The following is a 14,853-nucleotide window of genomic DNA, read 5'->3' as shown; positions in this document are numbered from 1 at the left end:
CAAAGTGCCATATACGTGAGTGTTTGCCTGGAGCGATGGTTGGCAGGAGGGCAGGGGTCACTACTGGGCGTGAGGAGATGTTTGTGGCTGGTGGATATAGTCATCACTTAGTTGTGGTGATGGCTTCACGGGCGAATAGATACGCAAAAATTCATTCAATAATTATATACAGTTTATTATATGTCAAAAATGCTTATTCGTATATTTTGTCCCTTTTAAATTGGACTATTAGTCTTTTTATTAATGGATTTTATTAAGAATTCTTTATATATTTTGTTCTTTGTCAGCTCTTATCAAATATATTTGCAAGTTCCTTATGAGATATGTGGGAGAACGCAAACATTTTCTCCCAGTTTGTAGCTTGCTTTGACTTTGCAATATTTTAATTCCATTCCCATTTTGCCTCCACACCAATATAGTACGGCTGTTATTTTAATTTTCTTTTTTTCTCTTTTTAAACCCTAAAGGTTGTTTCTATTATTTATACTGTCTGTGTCTATTCTTTTTGTTTTGATGTCCTACTGCTGCCATGTTATGTATCAAAGTGTGAATTCCTTCTTAATTATCTTCCTTGGTTTTGGTTAGATTTCTTGAATGTATGCACTGGTGCATTTCCTCCGTTCAGAAAAACAGTCCACCTTACTGCTTTAAAAACTTTCTCTACCCTCTTCTCTGGTTTTGCTCTACAAATACCTTTTGCCTCTTTCAATGCCCTTCTGGCCTCTCGTTTTTCAAATCTATCATGCACTCACCAATTAGGGGTCACTGACTTTATTGAGGGGGTAGCCCTTTGGGGTTTATGGTAAAAGTTCCCTATGCGACCTCCCCTCTTGAATCAGTCCTTGCTTTTGAGTCATTAGGTCAAGCTTGCCTGTTAGAATGGCTATTATCAAAAAGACAAGAAATACCGAGTGCATTTTAGCTGTAAGTGTGGCTTCGAGAAGCAAAGTTTAAGTCCCCCAGGTTTGGTAAAATAGCCTCAGAGTGTCAGCCAGCTGCTAATCTCCACTTACCGTCTGGGTTTCCCCCCTCACTTCGCTCCGTGTATGAGCGTTTATTTTTTTGCCTTCTCCCACATGCTTTTAAGAAAACATATGTCTTACTTGATTTCAGTGGGAGGGTTAATAGTCTAGCTACCTGCAAGAGAAATTTATTTTTATTTGTTTGGTTAGTTTTCCCCCACTCCTCCCCCGGTTTTGTTTTTGTTTCCTGAGTTAATGGCCGCCTTTAGGGTTATCTTTACTATATTTTTGCCTCCTGTCTTTGCCTTTCAAATTGTAGTATTTCCTTAAGTGTCATCTCTCTCTGATTGCCTTTTCAAATTTAAAAATAAATCATTAGAAAAGCTGCCTAGAAGAGCAGCTTTTGTAGAAAAGCTACACCTCTAACTCTAACCAAACCCTAACCTAACCCTAACCCTAAGCCTAACCCTAACCTAACCTAACCCTAACATAACTCTAAGGGATGGTTGTGACTGCAGGCCTCACCTGCGATGACAGAGCAGGACACGCTGTTATGCCACAAAGCAGACATTTTCCTGTGGAGATGTTCTAATCTTTAGAGCAAATCTCTCTTCTTGAAGTGTGGGGCTCTGAATTAGGGGTACACCAGGGGATCATGGAGTCAGTTGTGTGGTATCACATCTTCAACTAATCCCCTACTGTCAGTCCCAGCACCCCATTCCATTTTGGCCGGATCTCCCTGGGGTGCCCCAGCCCATGAGTGTGGCCACGTCAGCTGCAGCCTCTCTGGGACCCTGTTGTCTCTGGGTGTTCTACCCCAGTGCACCCTTCACCTGTCTCTGCCTTCCAGCATTTTGTTGAAAGTCTTGGGACCGACACTCACTCCCACGTATGTGTGAAGATTCTGAGACACGAGCTAATGTCAGTTGTAGACCACAGAGTCCTGGGGACCCTGCTGTGATGTCTGTGAAAATCGTCCTCTGGTCTCCTTATCATACAGTTTCCAGGAAAGTGGGCCGGTACTTTTGTATGCAAGAGAAGGTAATACATAGGTGAAAAAAGGTGTCAAATTGTGCAGAAAACAGGAAACCCATAAAAGACCAGAAATTTCCCGAACTAAACGACAAAGCCTTTGAGGCTTTGAGCTTCAAAAGGTGCAGAAATAGACTCTGTCTCTGGAGGGGCAGAGATACAAGTTCATCTTGTAACGGCATCACCGCGATGTAGTGTGACAGCTGGTGGCCAGTTTACAATCAGTCCACACAACTGACCACCCTATTTATATCCGATTGTATCTAAATGTCTGCAATTTCCTACTTTATTAAATGTTCATTTACATACAATAGATTTCAGTACCTTTTTAGTAGATTCAATAAGCAATTAAAAAAAGTATTTCCAACAAGTCTTAGTATTTCTTACTAGCTTACATTTGTTCCAACGTGTATTTATTTTATATTTTATTTTAGTTTTTTAACTTGTGATCCCCTTTGACCATTTCTCCCACCTCTCATCTCTGGCAACCACCCACCTGTTCTCTGTATTTATGAGCTTGGTTTTTTAAAATTGTTTGGTTGATTGTTTTTCAGATTCTACATATAAAAGAGATCATACAGTATTTGACTCTCTCTGACCTCTTTCACTTAGCAAACGGCCTTGTGGCCCACCCTTGTTTTTGCAAATGGTATGACATGGGTTTGTGTTTTTTTTTCAATGGCTGAATAATCTTCCATTGCATAGGTACACACCAGAGTTTTTTTGTCTACTCATCCATAAATGGACACCTAGGATGTTTCTGTATCTTGGCTATTGTGAATAAGACTGCAACATAAGGGTGCAGATGTCTTTGCAAGTTAGTGTTTTTGTTTTCTTCAGCTAAATACCCAGAAGTGGAAGTACTGGGTCATATTGTAGGTCTATGTTTAATTTTTTGAGGAACCTCCATACTGTTTTCCATTATGGCTGCAGCAATTTACACTCCCACCAATAGTGCTCAGTGGTTCCCTTTCTCCACATCCTCGCCTACACTTGTTATGTCTTGTCTTTTTGATAACACCCAGCCTAGCAGGTGTGAGATGACATCTCATTGTAGTTTTGATTTGCATTTCCCTGATGAGTACTGATGTTCAACATCTTTTCATGTAGCCATTGGCCATCTATATGTCTTTTTCTATTCAAATCTTTAGCCCATTTTTTAATCAGATTGTTTTGTTTGCTATTGAGTCTTGTGACTTCTCTTCATAGTTTAGACATTAGCCGAACTGTGCAACTTGTCAGATATATGATTTGCAATATTTCCTCCCATGTAGTAGGTTGCCTTTTCATTTTGTTGATGGTTTCCTTTGCTGTGCAGAAGCTTTTTGGTTTGATGTGGTCCCACTTGTTTATTTTTGCTTTTGTTGCCTTGCTTTTGGTGTCAGATTAAAAAAACCAAGATTAATGTCAAGCAACTTCTGCCTCTGTTTCCTTCTAGGAGTTCTATGGGCAGTTCTTATACTCAAGTGTGTATTCCATTTGACTTAGTTTTTGTTTTTGTGTATGGTGTAAGATAGTGGTCAAGTTTTATTCTTTTGCATGTGGTTGTCCAGTTTTCCCAACACATTTTATTGAAGAGATTGTCCTTTTCCCATTGTATATTCTTGGCTCCTTTTTCATGAATGAATTGACCATATAGGAGTGGGTTTATTTCCGGGCTATTTTGTTCCATTAATTTATATGTCTGTTTCTATGCCAATTTCATACTGTTTTGATTATTATAGTTTTGTAATAGAGTTTGAAATCAGGGAGGATGATGCCTCCAGCTTTCTTCGTCTTTCTCAAGACGGCTTTGGCTATTCTTGGGGTTTTTAGTGGTTATACAAATTTATGGTTATTTGTTGTATTTCTGTGAAAAATGCTGTCTGTTACTCTAGTTGTACCTTTTCTAGAATTTTATATGAATGTGATCGACAAGACGTAGCCATGGTTGATGTTCACTTAGCATTTTTTAAAGATTCATCCATGCTGTGGTTTGTATTTTTTGTTCTTTTTCATTGCTGCCTAGAATTCTACAGTATGTGTATTAGTTTCTTAGGGCTGCCCTAGAAAGTACCACAAATTGGGTGACTTAAAGCAACAGAAATGTCTTCTCTTACAGTTCTGGAGGCTGGAAGTCTGAAATCAAGGTGTCATCAGGGCCACCCTCTCTCTGTGGGCTCTGGGGCGGAATCTGATTTTAGTGTCTTTCTTTTCTTAACTTCCAGTGTTGTCAATAATCCTTGGTGTTCACTGGCTTGTACCCGTCACTCAGGTCTCTGCTTCCAGTCACATTAGATTAAGGGTCTACCCAGCCCCAGTAAGACCTCATCTTAATTAATTACATCTCCAATGGACCTATTTTCAAATAGAACACATTCTGAGGTTCCAGATGTTAAAACTTCAACGTATGTTTTTAGGGGGCACAATTTAACCTATGATAGTATGGATATGCCAGAATTTGTTTATTCATTCACCAATTGATGAACATTTAGGTGTTTCTACTTTGGGTTCTTATAAATACTATAATAAAGAAGCATTCACATATACGTCTGAGTGGGATAGCTGGATTGTATGTTTAACTTTATGAGATACTGTTGATTTTATCCCCCCAAATGTGGTAGCTTTTTGTATGCTTGTTTGCAATCTATGAGAGCACATGCTTGCCAACATTTGATATTGTCAGTATTTTTAACTTTAATCTTCCTAATAGGTGTGTAGTGGTACCTTATTATGGTTTTACTGTGCATTTCCCCCAAAATTAGTCAGGTTAAGCATTTTTTCATATGTTTATTTGTCATTTGTATATCTTCTTTTCATTAAAATCTTTCACCCGCTTTATTATTGGGTTGCTTGTCTTTTTAAATACTATTCGGTGTGAATTCTCACTATATCCTGGACACACGTCTATGTCAGATATATTTTGCAAATATTTCTTCCAGTCTATGGCTTGACTTTTCATTTTCTTAGGTGGGTCTTTATAAGAGAAAAAGTTTGCGTTTGATGATGTCCATGTTTTCAGCCTTTTCATTCATGTTTTGTACTTTTTGGTCCTATTTAAGGAATCTTTGTTTAACCCAGTGTCAACAAGTTTTTCTTTTATATATACTTTTCTGGAAGTGGAATAGTGTTAGCTTTTACATTTAGGTGTAAGTCCATTTTGATTTAATTTTTCTGTGTGGTGTGAGATAAAGATTCAGGTTTATTATTTTCTGAACAGATATCTTGCTATTGCAACACAATTTATTGAAAGAACTGTCTTTTCTCATTTGTATTACTTTGGCACCTTTATTGAAAATCAACTGATGACTTAAATGTGGATATATTTCTAGATCCTTTATTTTTTTCCATTGATCTCTGTATTATCCTTATACCCAAATAGCATTATCTAGATTATTACAGCTTTTTATTAAGTCTTGATATCAGGTACTGTAAATCCTTCATATTTGTTCTTTTTTTATTATGGTTTTGATTATTCCATGTCTTCTGTCTTTCCATGCAAATTTTCAAATCAGCTTAGCAATTTCTTTTTTAAAAATTCTGTTAGGACTTTGATTGTGATTCTACTGAATTCAGAGAACAATTAGGGGAGAATTGCCACCTTAACAATATTGAGTCTTCCAATCCATAAATATTGCATTAATTAGGTCTTGATTTCCTTTCACAGTTTTCAGTGTATCACTCATGCACATCTTTTATTAAATTTACATTTAAACATTTTATTCTATTTTAAATTGTATTATTTTTAAAATGGAATTTTCCCATTGTTCATTGCTAGTAAATAAACATAGTTGAATGTTGTATGTTGACCTCATATCCTGCAGCTGTGTAAATTCACTTATTAGTTCTACTAGCTTTTTCATAGAGTCCTTAACTTTTTCTACATACCTGATCATGTCATCTGCAAATAAAGACAGTTTTACTTGGTCCTTTCCAATCTTTATGCCTTTTATGTGTTTGTCTTGTGTTATTGCAATAGCTAGAATGTCCAAATAGTATTGAAGAGAAGTAGTGAAAACTGGCATCCTTGCCTAATATCTGATATTAAATATAAAACAATTAGCCTGTCACTGTTAAGTACAATGTTAGAAATAGTTTTTTTCCTTGATGTCCTTAATCAAGTTGAGGAAGTTCCTTTCTGTTCCTAGTTTGCTAAGAGGTTTTAATCATGAATGGTTGTTATATTTTATTCAATGCTTTTTCTGGAATGACTGAAATAATTATATGTTCTTCTGTAATCTGTTGATGGTCTGTTATGTTTATTATTAAATGTTAAACAAACTTTGCACACCTAAGATTAACCCCACTCAATCATGATATAGTACTTTTATGTATGTTGTTGGATTTCATTTGCTAATATTTTTAAAAAGATTTTCTATTTTAATTAAGGATGTTGGTCCACAGGTCTCTTTTCTTGTGATGTCTCCATCTGGTTTGGGTTTCATGGTATGTTTGGCTTCATAAAATATAATGGGATATGTTCTTTTATTTTCCGTTTTCTGAGTTTTTGTTAGATTGATATCATACAGTGTGTTTCCTTAAAATTGGTCAATAAAATTTACCAATGGATTTATTTTACCCTAGAGTTCTCTTTGTGGGAATATTTTAAATCACAATTTAATTTTTTATATGATATACGGCTTTACAAATTTTATATTTATTCTTGGGTCAGTATTGTCAACTTGTGCTTTTCAAAGGATTTATCTATTTTATCTATGTAGTCAAATTTATTCGCATCAAGTTTTCCATTACAGTCCATTATTTCCCTTTTATGTCTTTAAGATTTATACTGATGTTCCCTCTTCCACTCCTGATATTGGTAATTTGTATATTTTTATCCTTTTTCTTCTTTCATGTAGGTAGAGTCTTGTCAATTTTATTGATTATTTTCAAAGAACTAGCTTTTGTTTTCTTTATTGTTTTTCTGTTTTCTATTTCAGTGATTTCTTCCTTGTATTATTTCCTTCATTCTCCTTACTTTAGGTCCAATTTGCTGTACTTTTTCCAATTTTTAAATGTGTATACCCTATACTTGTATACACAAGGCTAACCACCACTATCCTCAGAGAAATTTGTCTTCTCTTTAATCTCTCTTTAGAATTGTTAGCAGTTTGTGTTATTACCAACGTCCTTTACAACTCTAAATAAAGTCTCAGTTATGAAGTATAATCATAAATTATAAATCCCTTTTATAATGGGATCCATGTCTCTAGAGAAGTAGGACCCCCATTACAATAATTTCCCAATTTCTATTTTCATGGTGGGTAGTGTCAGATGTTGATGGTTAGACCATTCTAAATGCTTCTAGTACCATCTCATAAGATGACTTTGGGCCCATCCTAATTAGGCAGCTGAAGACCAGTGACCTCTCTTTCTTCTAGCAGATGATTCAGACAATACACCTAGATATAGCAGCCCCCTCTCTCTGCCACGTCACTGGGAGGAAGCAGAGGAGGTAGTAGCTGGCTACACTGTGACAGCCCTAAAACAATGGGGCAAAGGTTGGGCTGGGAGGCCAGCTATTCCGAGACGTAAGTCTTTCAGAAGAACTAGCAACTCCCTGGTTTTGGCCCAGCACTTTCTTCCAGAATCTTACAGCACAACCCCTATTCCTTCCCTCCCTGTACAATCTTTACATGGTCCAATATGGTAGCTCCTAGGCAGATGTGACGATTTAACTTTAAATTAATTAAAATGAAATAAAATTAAAAATCCTGTTCTTCAATCACCCTCATCACATTTCATATGCTCAACTGCCCATGAGGTTAATGGTTACCATATTGAAACGCACAAAACAATTCCATCTTTGCACAAAGTTCTTTCAGTGACACTGGATGGTAAGGTGGGCAGGTCTCTTACACGAGCAAGTTTGGACAGCTCCTCCCCTCACTTCCTCTTTCTTCATCCTTTTCAATATCATCACTTAACGCTGCCTTCAAAGAGAGAGAAAGGAGCAGGACGCAGATTTTCCAGGTAAAGTAAGATGTGCGTTTGGGGTGGGGGGCAAAGGTGGGAAATGTGTGATTTAGTAGAGAGGAGGTCTCTCCCCTGGATCTATATTTTAAACCTCCCGGCAAACTCGCTTTCAGAATATGTTTCTCATTGCTTTCTGTTTCCTGTCTCTGCTGATTTGAGGCTGTAAACTGTTTTAAAGGCTGAGCCCTACAAATTAATACCTCTTTCAGGGGTTGCTGCAAAGAGGATATTTCACTGCTTAGAGAATTTAGAAATAAGCTTGAAACTTTCAGGGATAGAGTTGGGTGAGCAGACAGAATTAGCTCTGAGGGCTGCTGGTGGTGCTGGTCGGGGAAGAGCACTGGAAGGTGTCAGCACAGCTCGCCATGTCCCCATTCCTGATACTCCATCACCAACGTCCACTTTGTGGGCAAAGCTGATTTGTAAAAATTCTGTGATTTCTCTTCCCGGTTTACAAGAAGCTGTCCTATTGCCTATCATTAAAGAATAAAGAAATAACTCATCTTTCAAAAGGACTGTCTCTCTTTCTAACGGTGTTGCAAATTTGCATTTGATGGTTTCCTGTCCTTAACAAGGAGCATTTTCAGACTCTCCCAGTCAAAGTCCGCTCCACTAGGAGTTCTGCAGACGGCATTCTCCATTGCCAAATGTTGGTAGGCAGCCATGAAACAAAATATTTAAAATGTAATCCCATGGATCTATGACACTAACCATTGATTAATAAAGAAAGGATAATCTTTTAGATGTAGTCTAGACATAAAGATCAGAGAGGAGGCAAGAATCGGGGATTTTTGATCAATTTATTTAATAAACATTTATTAAGAACCACTCTTTGTCCAGTATCATGTTTGTCCCCAGGCAATAAAGGGAAATACAGGACACAGATGGCTGAACCTTCACAAAGTGTACAGCCTAAAAGGAGAGAGTAATAAGAAAAGCAAACAACTTCCTATGTGATTTGTACTTTATAGGAATACCTAAAAGTGAGACAAGAGGAAATAGAAAGCACACCACACCACAGCTGTGTTGGTGGTAGTGGTGGTGGAGGCGGAGAGGCGTTGGAGAAGCTGCTCTGGAGAAGTGAGGCCTGAGAGCTGAGCAGGAGTGAACTGGACACTCACTCCATTGCAGCAGGAGTGCTCCAGGTACAGGGGACCCTTCTGCAAAGGCCTAGAAGTTGGGAGGAACTTGGGGGACTCTGGAGACATTGAGTAGGCCAGTGTGGTTAAAGTGTTTTGAGAGAGAGAGAGATGACAGTGGTTTGGGTTGACATGAAGATGGGGCGACATGGATAATTTGGACTTTTTTTGGAGGTAGAATCTGTAGGATTTGCTGATGGACTGATGAGCAAATGAGGCAAGAAGAGATGTAGATGACTCCAGCATTCTTCAGGAGCTTCTGGCTGAATGGCGATGCCATCTACTGAAACGGGGACAGAATCCTTTACATGGTCTGGGGCAGAACAGGCTGGGGTGGGGGTGAAGGGTTCCGTTTTGACTGAGTTCTGTTTGAGGTGCCCATGAACTTGCTAAATGGAGCAGTTGAATGGGATATAAAAGTTTGGAACGGTGAAGAGGGGCTAGGCTACGGACAAGGTACTAATGGCATTCAAAGCAATAATTCACTGAATAGAGGGGCAGAAGGGAGCCCAGAACCAGCGCCGAGGAAGCACTTGAAGCATTATGTTTGCGTAGAGAAAAAGCAACAATTGGAAAGCGAGACTGATGGTGGAGAGTTGAGGAGAAGTGTTGGGAAATAGAGGAGGAGAAATCAAATAGCCAGTTTATGAAAAAGAAACTGTCAGCTACGTGAGGTTTCAGTTTCCAGTTATTCTCCATTACCCTAAAATGACACTTAATGTTTCTTGATTTACAGGAATTCAAACTACAACGGCAGCTCAATCCCACAGTATGAGTTTCAACTTCAGTGAACCCAGAACCAGCCACGGTGAGAGGGTCCTCGTGGCTCCCCAGACCAGGCTGGAGGGAGGGCACCTGGTGGGGGAAGGGGGGTTCTCCTGTCCTGTCTGCCAGTCCCCGTCTGAGCAAGAGCAAAATATTTCCAACCCCATATCTTATGTTCTCTTCATTGACTCCACTCTTTCTTTTCTCTACACTGTCTCCTCATGATGGAGCATAAGCACTAAGAAGAAGAGACGTTAAAATATCCTGATTTATCCCAGGCTTGATGAGGTTTCTTATTTCCTCCTTCCTACAATGTGGACACACCGGAACAGCCAAGCGTAGCCTCTTTAGATGTTTTTCCGTTCCTCTCTTCAGCCTGGGAGAGGGTTGGGAAAGAGGAACATGAGAATAATTGATGTTTCAGTCAGTTCCCTAATTTCCCAGCTCCTGGTGGCTTCACTATAACCAACAAAGTCAACAAACTGACTCAATCAGTTTTTCACATAGCCCTCCCCTTACTCCCCCTTACTCCCTCATCCATAGAAATTGACTAGAGCAGTTGAAATGTTGCTGGTTTAGCAAACCCTTCTATAATTTAGGAGCCTAAAACATCAACCATTCGTTGGCTCTCGATTTTGTCGGCCAGTTGTGCAGTTCTTGGATCTGAGCCAATTTGGCTAATCTCAGCCAGACTCGCTCATGTGGTAAGCTAGTGGTTCAGGACAGAACTGGATACTCTTTTAAAAATTAAGTTTATTTGGGTGACATTGGTTAATACATCATATAAGTTTCAGGTGTACAGTGCTATAATACATCATCTGTGTATTGCATTGTGTGCTCACCACCCAAAGTCCAATGTCCTTCTGTCACCATATATGTGACCTCCTTTACCTTCTTCAACCCCACCCCCACCCCCTTTCCCCAACCATACTGATGTCCGTGTCTATGAGTTTGGTTGGTTGGTTCGTTTGTTGCTTTCTGTTTCATATCCCATATATGCGTGCAATCATATGGTTTTTGCCCTTTGCCATCTGACTTATTTCACTCAACATGAAGCAGCAGCTGGCTAATTTTGGATAGCCCCGTGGACATGTCTGGTGGTTCGCAGGCTCTTGGGCAGTCCAGGGTGACAAGGACAGCTGGGCCTTGTGTCCCTCTTCATCAAGCATGCTAGTCCAGGCCTCTTCATAGGGCAGTTGCAGGGTTCTGAAGAGCAGAAAGAGAAAGCAAGCCACAGTGCACAGCATTTTGGAGTCTCTGTTTGCATCGTGCTTTTACTAGTCTCTTGTCCAGAGCAAGTCACATGGCGCACCCAGATTCAGGGGTGGAGAGACAGACTCAGCATGTTGTTGGGAAGAACTGCAGCTCCACATCCCAAAGAGGAATACGTACAGAGACGGGAACAAGTCGCGGCCATATCTGCAACCTACAACCTAGGAGGCCATATGCGAACAGCATTGGCAAATTGTTGCAGTGGTGGAGCTAGCCTTTGGTGGCTTTTCATTTCACCTCCCATGATTTTCCTACTTTCTCTAATGCCCTCAGGATATCCTTAGGTGGAAGTCTTTCATTGTGATGCCAACTGAATAATAATCTCAACTCCCACTCACATTTTCCCTTAATCTTAGCCAGCCTCTACCCAGTGTTTTCAGCTCCTGGAAATTTGCTTTTCTTGTCCCAGGATTCTGGTTATCAAATGTGGGAAATTCTGATTTGGGGATGGATTAGCAAAAGCTTCACCATAAAGTGTGTGGGAGATGGGGGTTACCTACAGATTTTGTGGAAGCCAGAGTGACGGAACTGCAAAATCTCTCTTCTGTTTGATATTTTTAAAAGATTATTCCAATTTACAGACTCGACTGAAGGGGCCAAAGTGGAAGTAGAGAGACCAATTAGGAGACTGCTGAGGTGTGGGTGGTGATGGTGGCCTTCAAAATGGAGAGCAGGGGACAGATTTTAATGGAGCCAAGAGAACTTGCTGCTGGGTTAGATATGGAGAGTAAAGGAAAGAGTGAAATCAAGGGCGATTCCTACGTTTTTGGTCTGAGGACCTGGGTGAACGGTGGTGATCCCTCTGAAAGATAAAACGGGCTGTATAATCGTGCCTGTGATATTGTCAGTGTGCTAACGTACTCATTATCTCAAAGCAGAGCTACATGGTTATAATACAGGCTTCCTCCTGCGGGCATCATTGTTGTTCAAGGGCTGGGCTGGCAGGGTCTGCCTTCTCGGAGAAACAGGCTCTCACCTGTGGTTGTCAGTTGTCTTCCATGGTCACGGTCTGTGCTCAACAAATCCTGAAAATAAACAGATAAGCAGAGAATTACTGAATATAAATACTCAAGAGCTAACAGAGATGACTTGATGTTTAACTTAAGACACAGTTATTTCGAACACATCGTTTCAGGTGACATGCTATGCTGTTCTGTTATTAACTTTCGACTTTCCTGGGAAGGGGGTATGTTTAACCAAGTGAAACTAAGTAATTATAACTCTACTGATGCTATGTATGATTTCTTCTTCTTATTATTATATGTCAAGGGATTTTATATAGTAACTCCAGAGCACTGTCAATACTTTCTGGCTATAATTCTTCAACATATTAATTTAAAATATAAAAACTTCCCTAGATTTATATGTTAAGGTCGTAACTTTAAATGTAAGGTATTTTGTTCTCTTGCGGGTCATAACCCCTGATGAGATGGTTTCATATGTGAAATACAAAGGGACACTCTTCCTTTCTGCACAGGTGTCCCTTTTCTCCCCTGCAAGGGTGGGATGGTTTGTGTTACCCACCTACCGGTTTCTTACTGGAAAGAAAAGTCCTATTTTGAATATAAATTGGGGCGGAGGGGGGGATCCTCTACTGTGATGTCCCGAAGTCAGATTTTGTGTTATTTCCTGCATTCACTTACGAGAAACAGCGACCAGCAACAGCTCAGAGTTCTTGTCTTAAACCATTTTATCCACTCCTCTGTGGTCACTTAGCTATCACAGGTCAGAATAAGTGCACAGGCGTTCCCCAAGTACTGCAAGAGGAACATGGGGCCCAGGGGTTCTACAGACCTCCTGAGAGTGCAAAGGTCACTCAGGGGATAAGACCCCAGCAGGCAATAGAGAAAGACACTAGAAGGTTAGGGGGCTGCAGTGGGAAACAGTTGGAGGTTGATCCTAATATGGTGACTTTTGTTTCCTGTCCCAGGGCTTGGAAACCAAGGCCCCGGAGATTCGCAACTGAGACTTGTCTTACTGGGTAAGACTGGAGCAGGAAAAAGTGCAACAGGAAACAGTATCCTTGGAGAGAAAGTGTTTCATTCCAGCATTGCAGCAAAATCGGTCACCAAGCACTGTAAGAAAGGGAGAAGCACATGGAATGGGATAGAGATTGTCGTCGTGGACACGCCTGGCATTTTCGACACTGAGATAACGGATGCCGAAACCCGTGAGGAGATAGCTCGCTGTACCCTCCTGAGCTCCCCAGGGCCTCACGCTTTGCTCCTGGTGCTCCCAGTGGGCCGTTACACACTGGAAGAGCACAAGGCCGTAGGGAGGATGCTGGCCATGTTTGGAAGCAGAGCTAAGAAATACATGATCCTCTTATTCACCCGGAAAGATGACTTGGATGGCACGGATTTCTGTGATTACTTAAAGGACTCTGCCAAAGGCATTCAAGAGCTGGTAGACCAGTTTAGTAATCGCTACTGTGTGTTCAACAATAAGGCGACAGGCGCTGAGCTGGTGGCCCAGAGGGAAGAGCTGCTGGCCCTGGTCCAGCGCGTGGTAAGGGAGAATGAGGGAGGATACTACAGTAATCAGAAGTTCCAAAAGGCTGAGGAGGAGATTCAGAAACAGATCCAAGTGAGGCTAGAATATTACACACAAGAGCTGGAGAGAGAGAAAAGGCAGATAATATATGAGTATCAAGAGGAAATCAAAAAGCTGAAGGATGACCTGGAGCGGGAAAAGAGACAGGCACAAATGGAGAGGGAATTGTTAGAAAGAGAAAAGCAACATATTTTAAGGCAACAAAATGTCAGAAATGAAGTTGAGATGCAGAGTGGAGCAATTGAATTCATCTTGACAGCAATGAAGATTGCTTACAATCTTTTCACGTCTCTGTTTGATGACGATTAAGCTTAATGAAAATCTGTCTATGCTTCCTGTGTATGTTCAGGTGCCCCTGCCCCATATAACAACGCATTCACCAAAGCCAGAGCTCTCTGTGTCTGTCTCTTGGGCTCCCGGGACTAGGGAGTGTAGTCAAATTCACTGTTAGAAATTGGTAGACGTTTGATTGTTTTAACAAGGTGGGAGACAAATTCTCAATTTGTAAAAAACTCCAAAGTAGAAAGTATGGATGCTCCCTGTCGTCTGAATTCTTTCTCAGAAATACAGAGGAAAGGAATGCAGGAGAACAACAGAACATGACCCCAAGCTTTCTCTGTTTATCCCTAGTACAAGTTTCTCCTCTAGATTCTTTCCAGATTGGCAGATAATCACTGTCTGTGGCTTCTACTCTCTTGTTTTTAGGACCGCAGTGATCATTTTACCCATATGGTTTGTTAGAAAAATCAATTCTTTGCATTAGGTAATCTATAGATACAGATGCTTGTAGAATTCTTTCTAGATGAACATAAATTTGTTTAATTACATTCTTACAGAAGGACTCAAATTGTTCCTTCTCATCTGCCCCCTCACTAAAGAACAAAGAGTTGTCTGGAAAACAGATCTCTCAGAACTCAACTAAAGTGAAATGCCAGAAAGAGCAAACGTCAGAGATTCAACAGATAGAAGAACAATGTTTGATATATTCAGATGTAGCTGTAGAAAGTCTTTGACCAACCTCAATGTCACCAATTTGCTAAATGACCAGTTCGCTCCTTTTCTTGTGAAATTAACTGTTGCCACCCCACCTCCTTCACCCCACATCTTGACTGCTGCTACCACCCACTTGAATTGTTTGCTGACTGTTACGATAATAAAACTTTTCTGTTTTCTCA

The 14,853-nt window shown here is 40.2% G+C and overlaps 1 protein-coding gene across 1 annotated transcript; it reads left to right on the top strand.

Annotated features, from left to right (window-relative positions):
• Positions 1–8,910: 8,910 nt before the first annotated feature.
• Positions 8,911–14,853, top strand: GIMAP4 (GTPase, IMAP family member 4). Its single transcript, XM_033099235.1, has 3 exons — positions 8,911–9,094; positions 9,825–9,896; positions 13,056–14,853. The coding sequence occupies exons 2-3, from the start codon at positions 9,860–9,862 to the stop codon at positions 13,985–13,987; spliced, it is 969 nt and encodes a 322-aa protein (XP_032955126.1). The 5' UTR covers positions 8,911–9,094; positions 9,825–9,859; the 3' UTR covers positions 13,988–14,853.

Source organism: Rhinolophus ferrumequinum, chromosome 26 (assembly GCF_004115265.2).
Source record: "Rhinolophus ferrumequinum isolate MPI-CBG mRhiFer1 chromosome 26, mRhiFer1_v1.p, whole genome shotgun sequence".
Taxonomy (NCBI): domain Eukaryota; kingdom Metazoa; phylum Chordata; class Mammalia; order Chiroptera; family Rhinolophidae; genus Rhinolophus; species Rhinolophus ferrumequinum.
Note: the sequence above shows the minus strand (reverse complement) of the source record. Positions and strands in the feature narration are given on the sequence as shown.

Bases quoted from the DNA above. Each gene is read 5' to 3' on its own strand.
- GIMAP4 (XM_033099235.1), top strand. From the start codon at position 9,860: ATGAGTTTCAACTTCAGTGAACCCAGAACCAGCCACG. The intron at 9,897-13,055 runs GTGAGAGGGTCC...TTCCTGTCCCAG, and splicing joins TGAACCCAGAACCAGCCACG to GGCTTGGAAACCAAGGCCCC.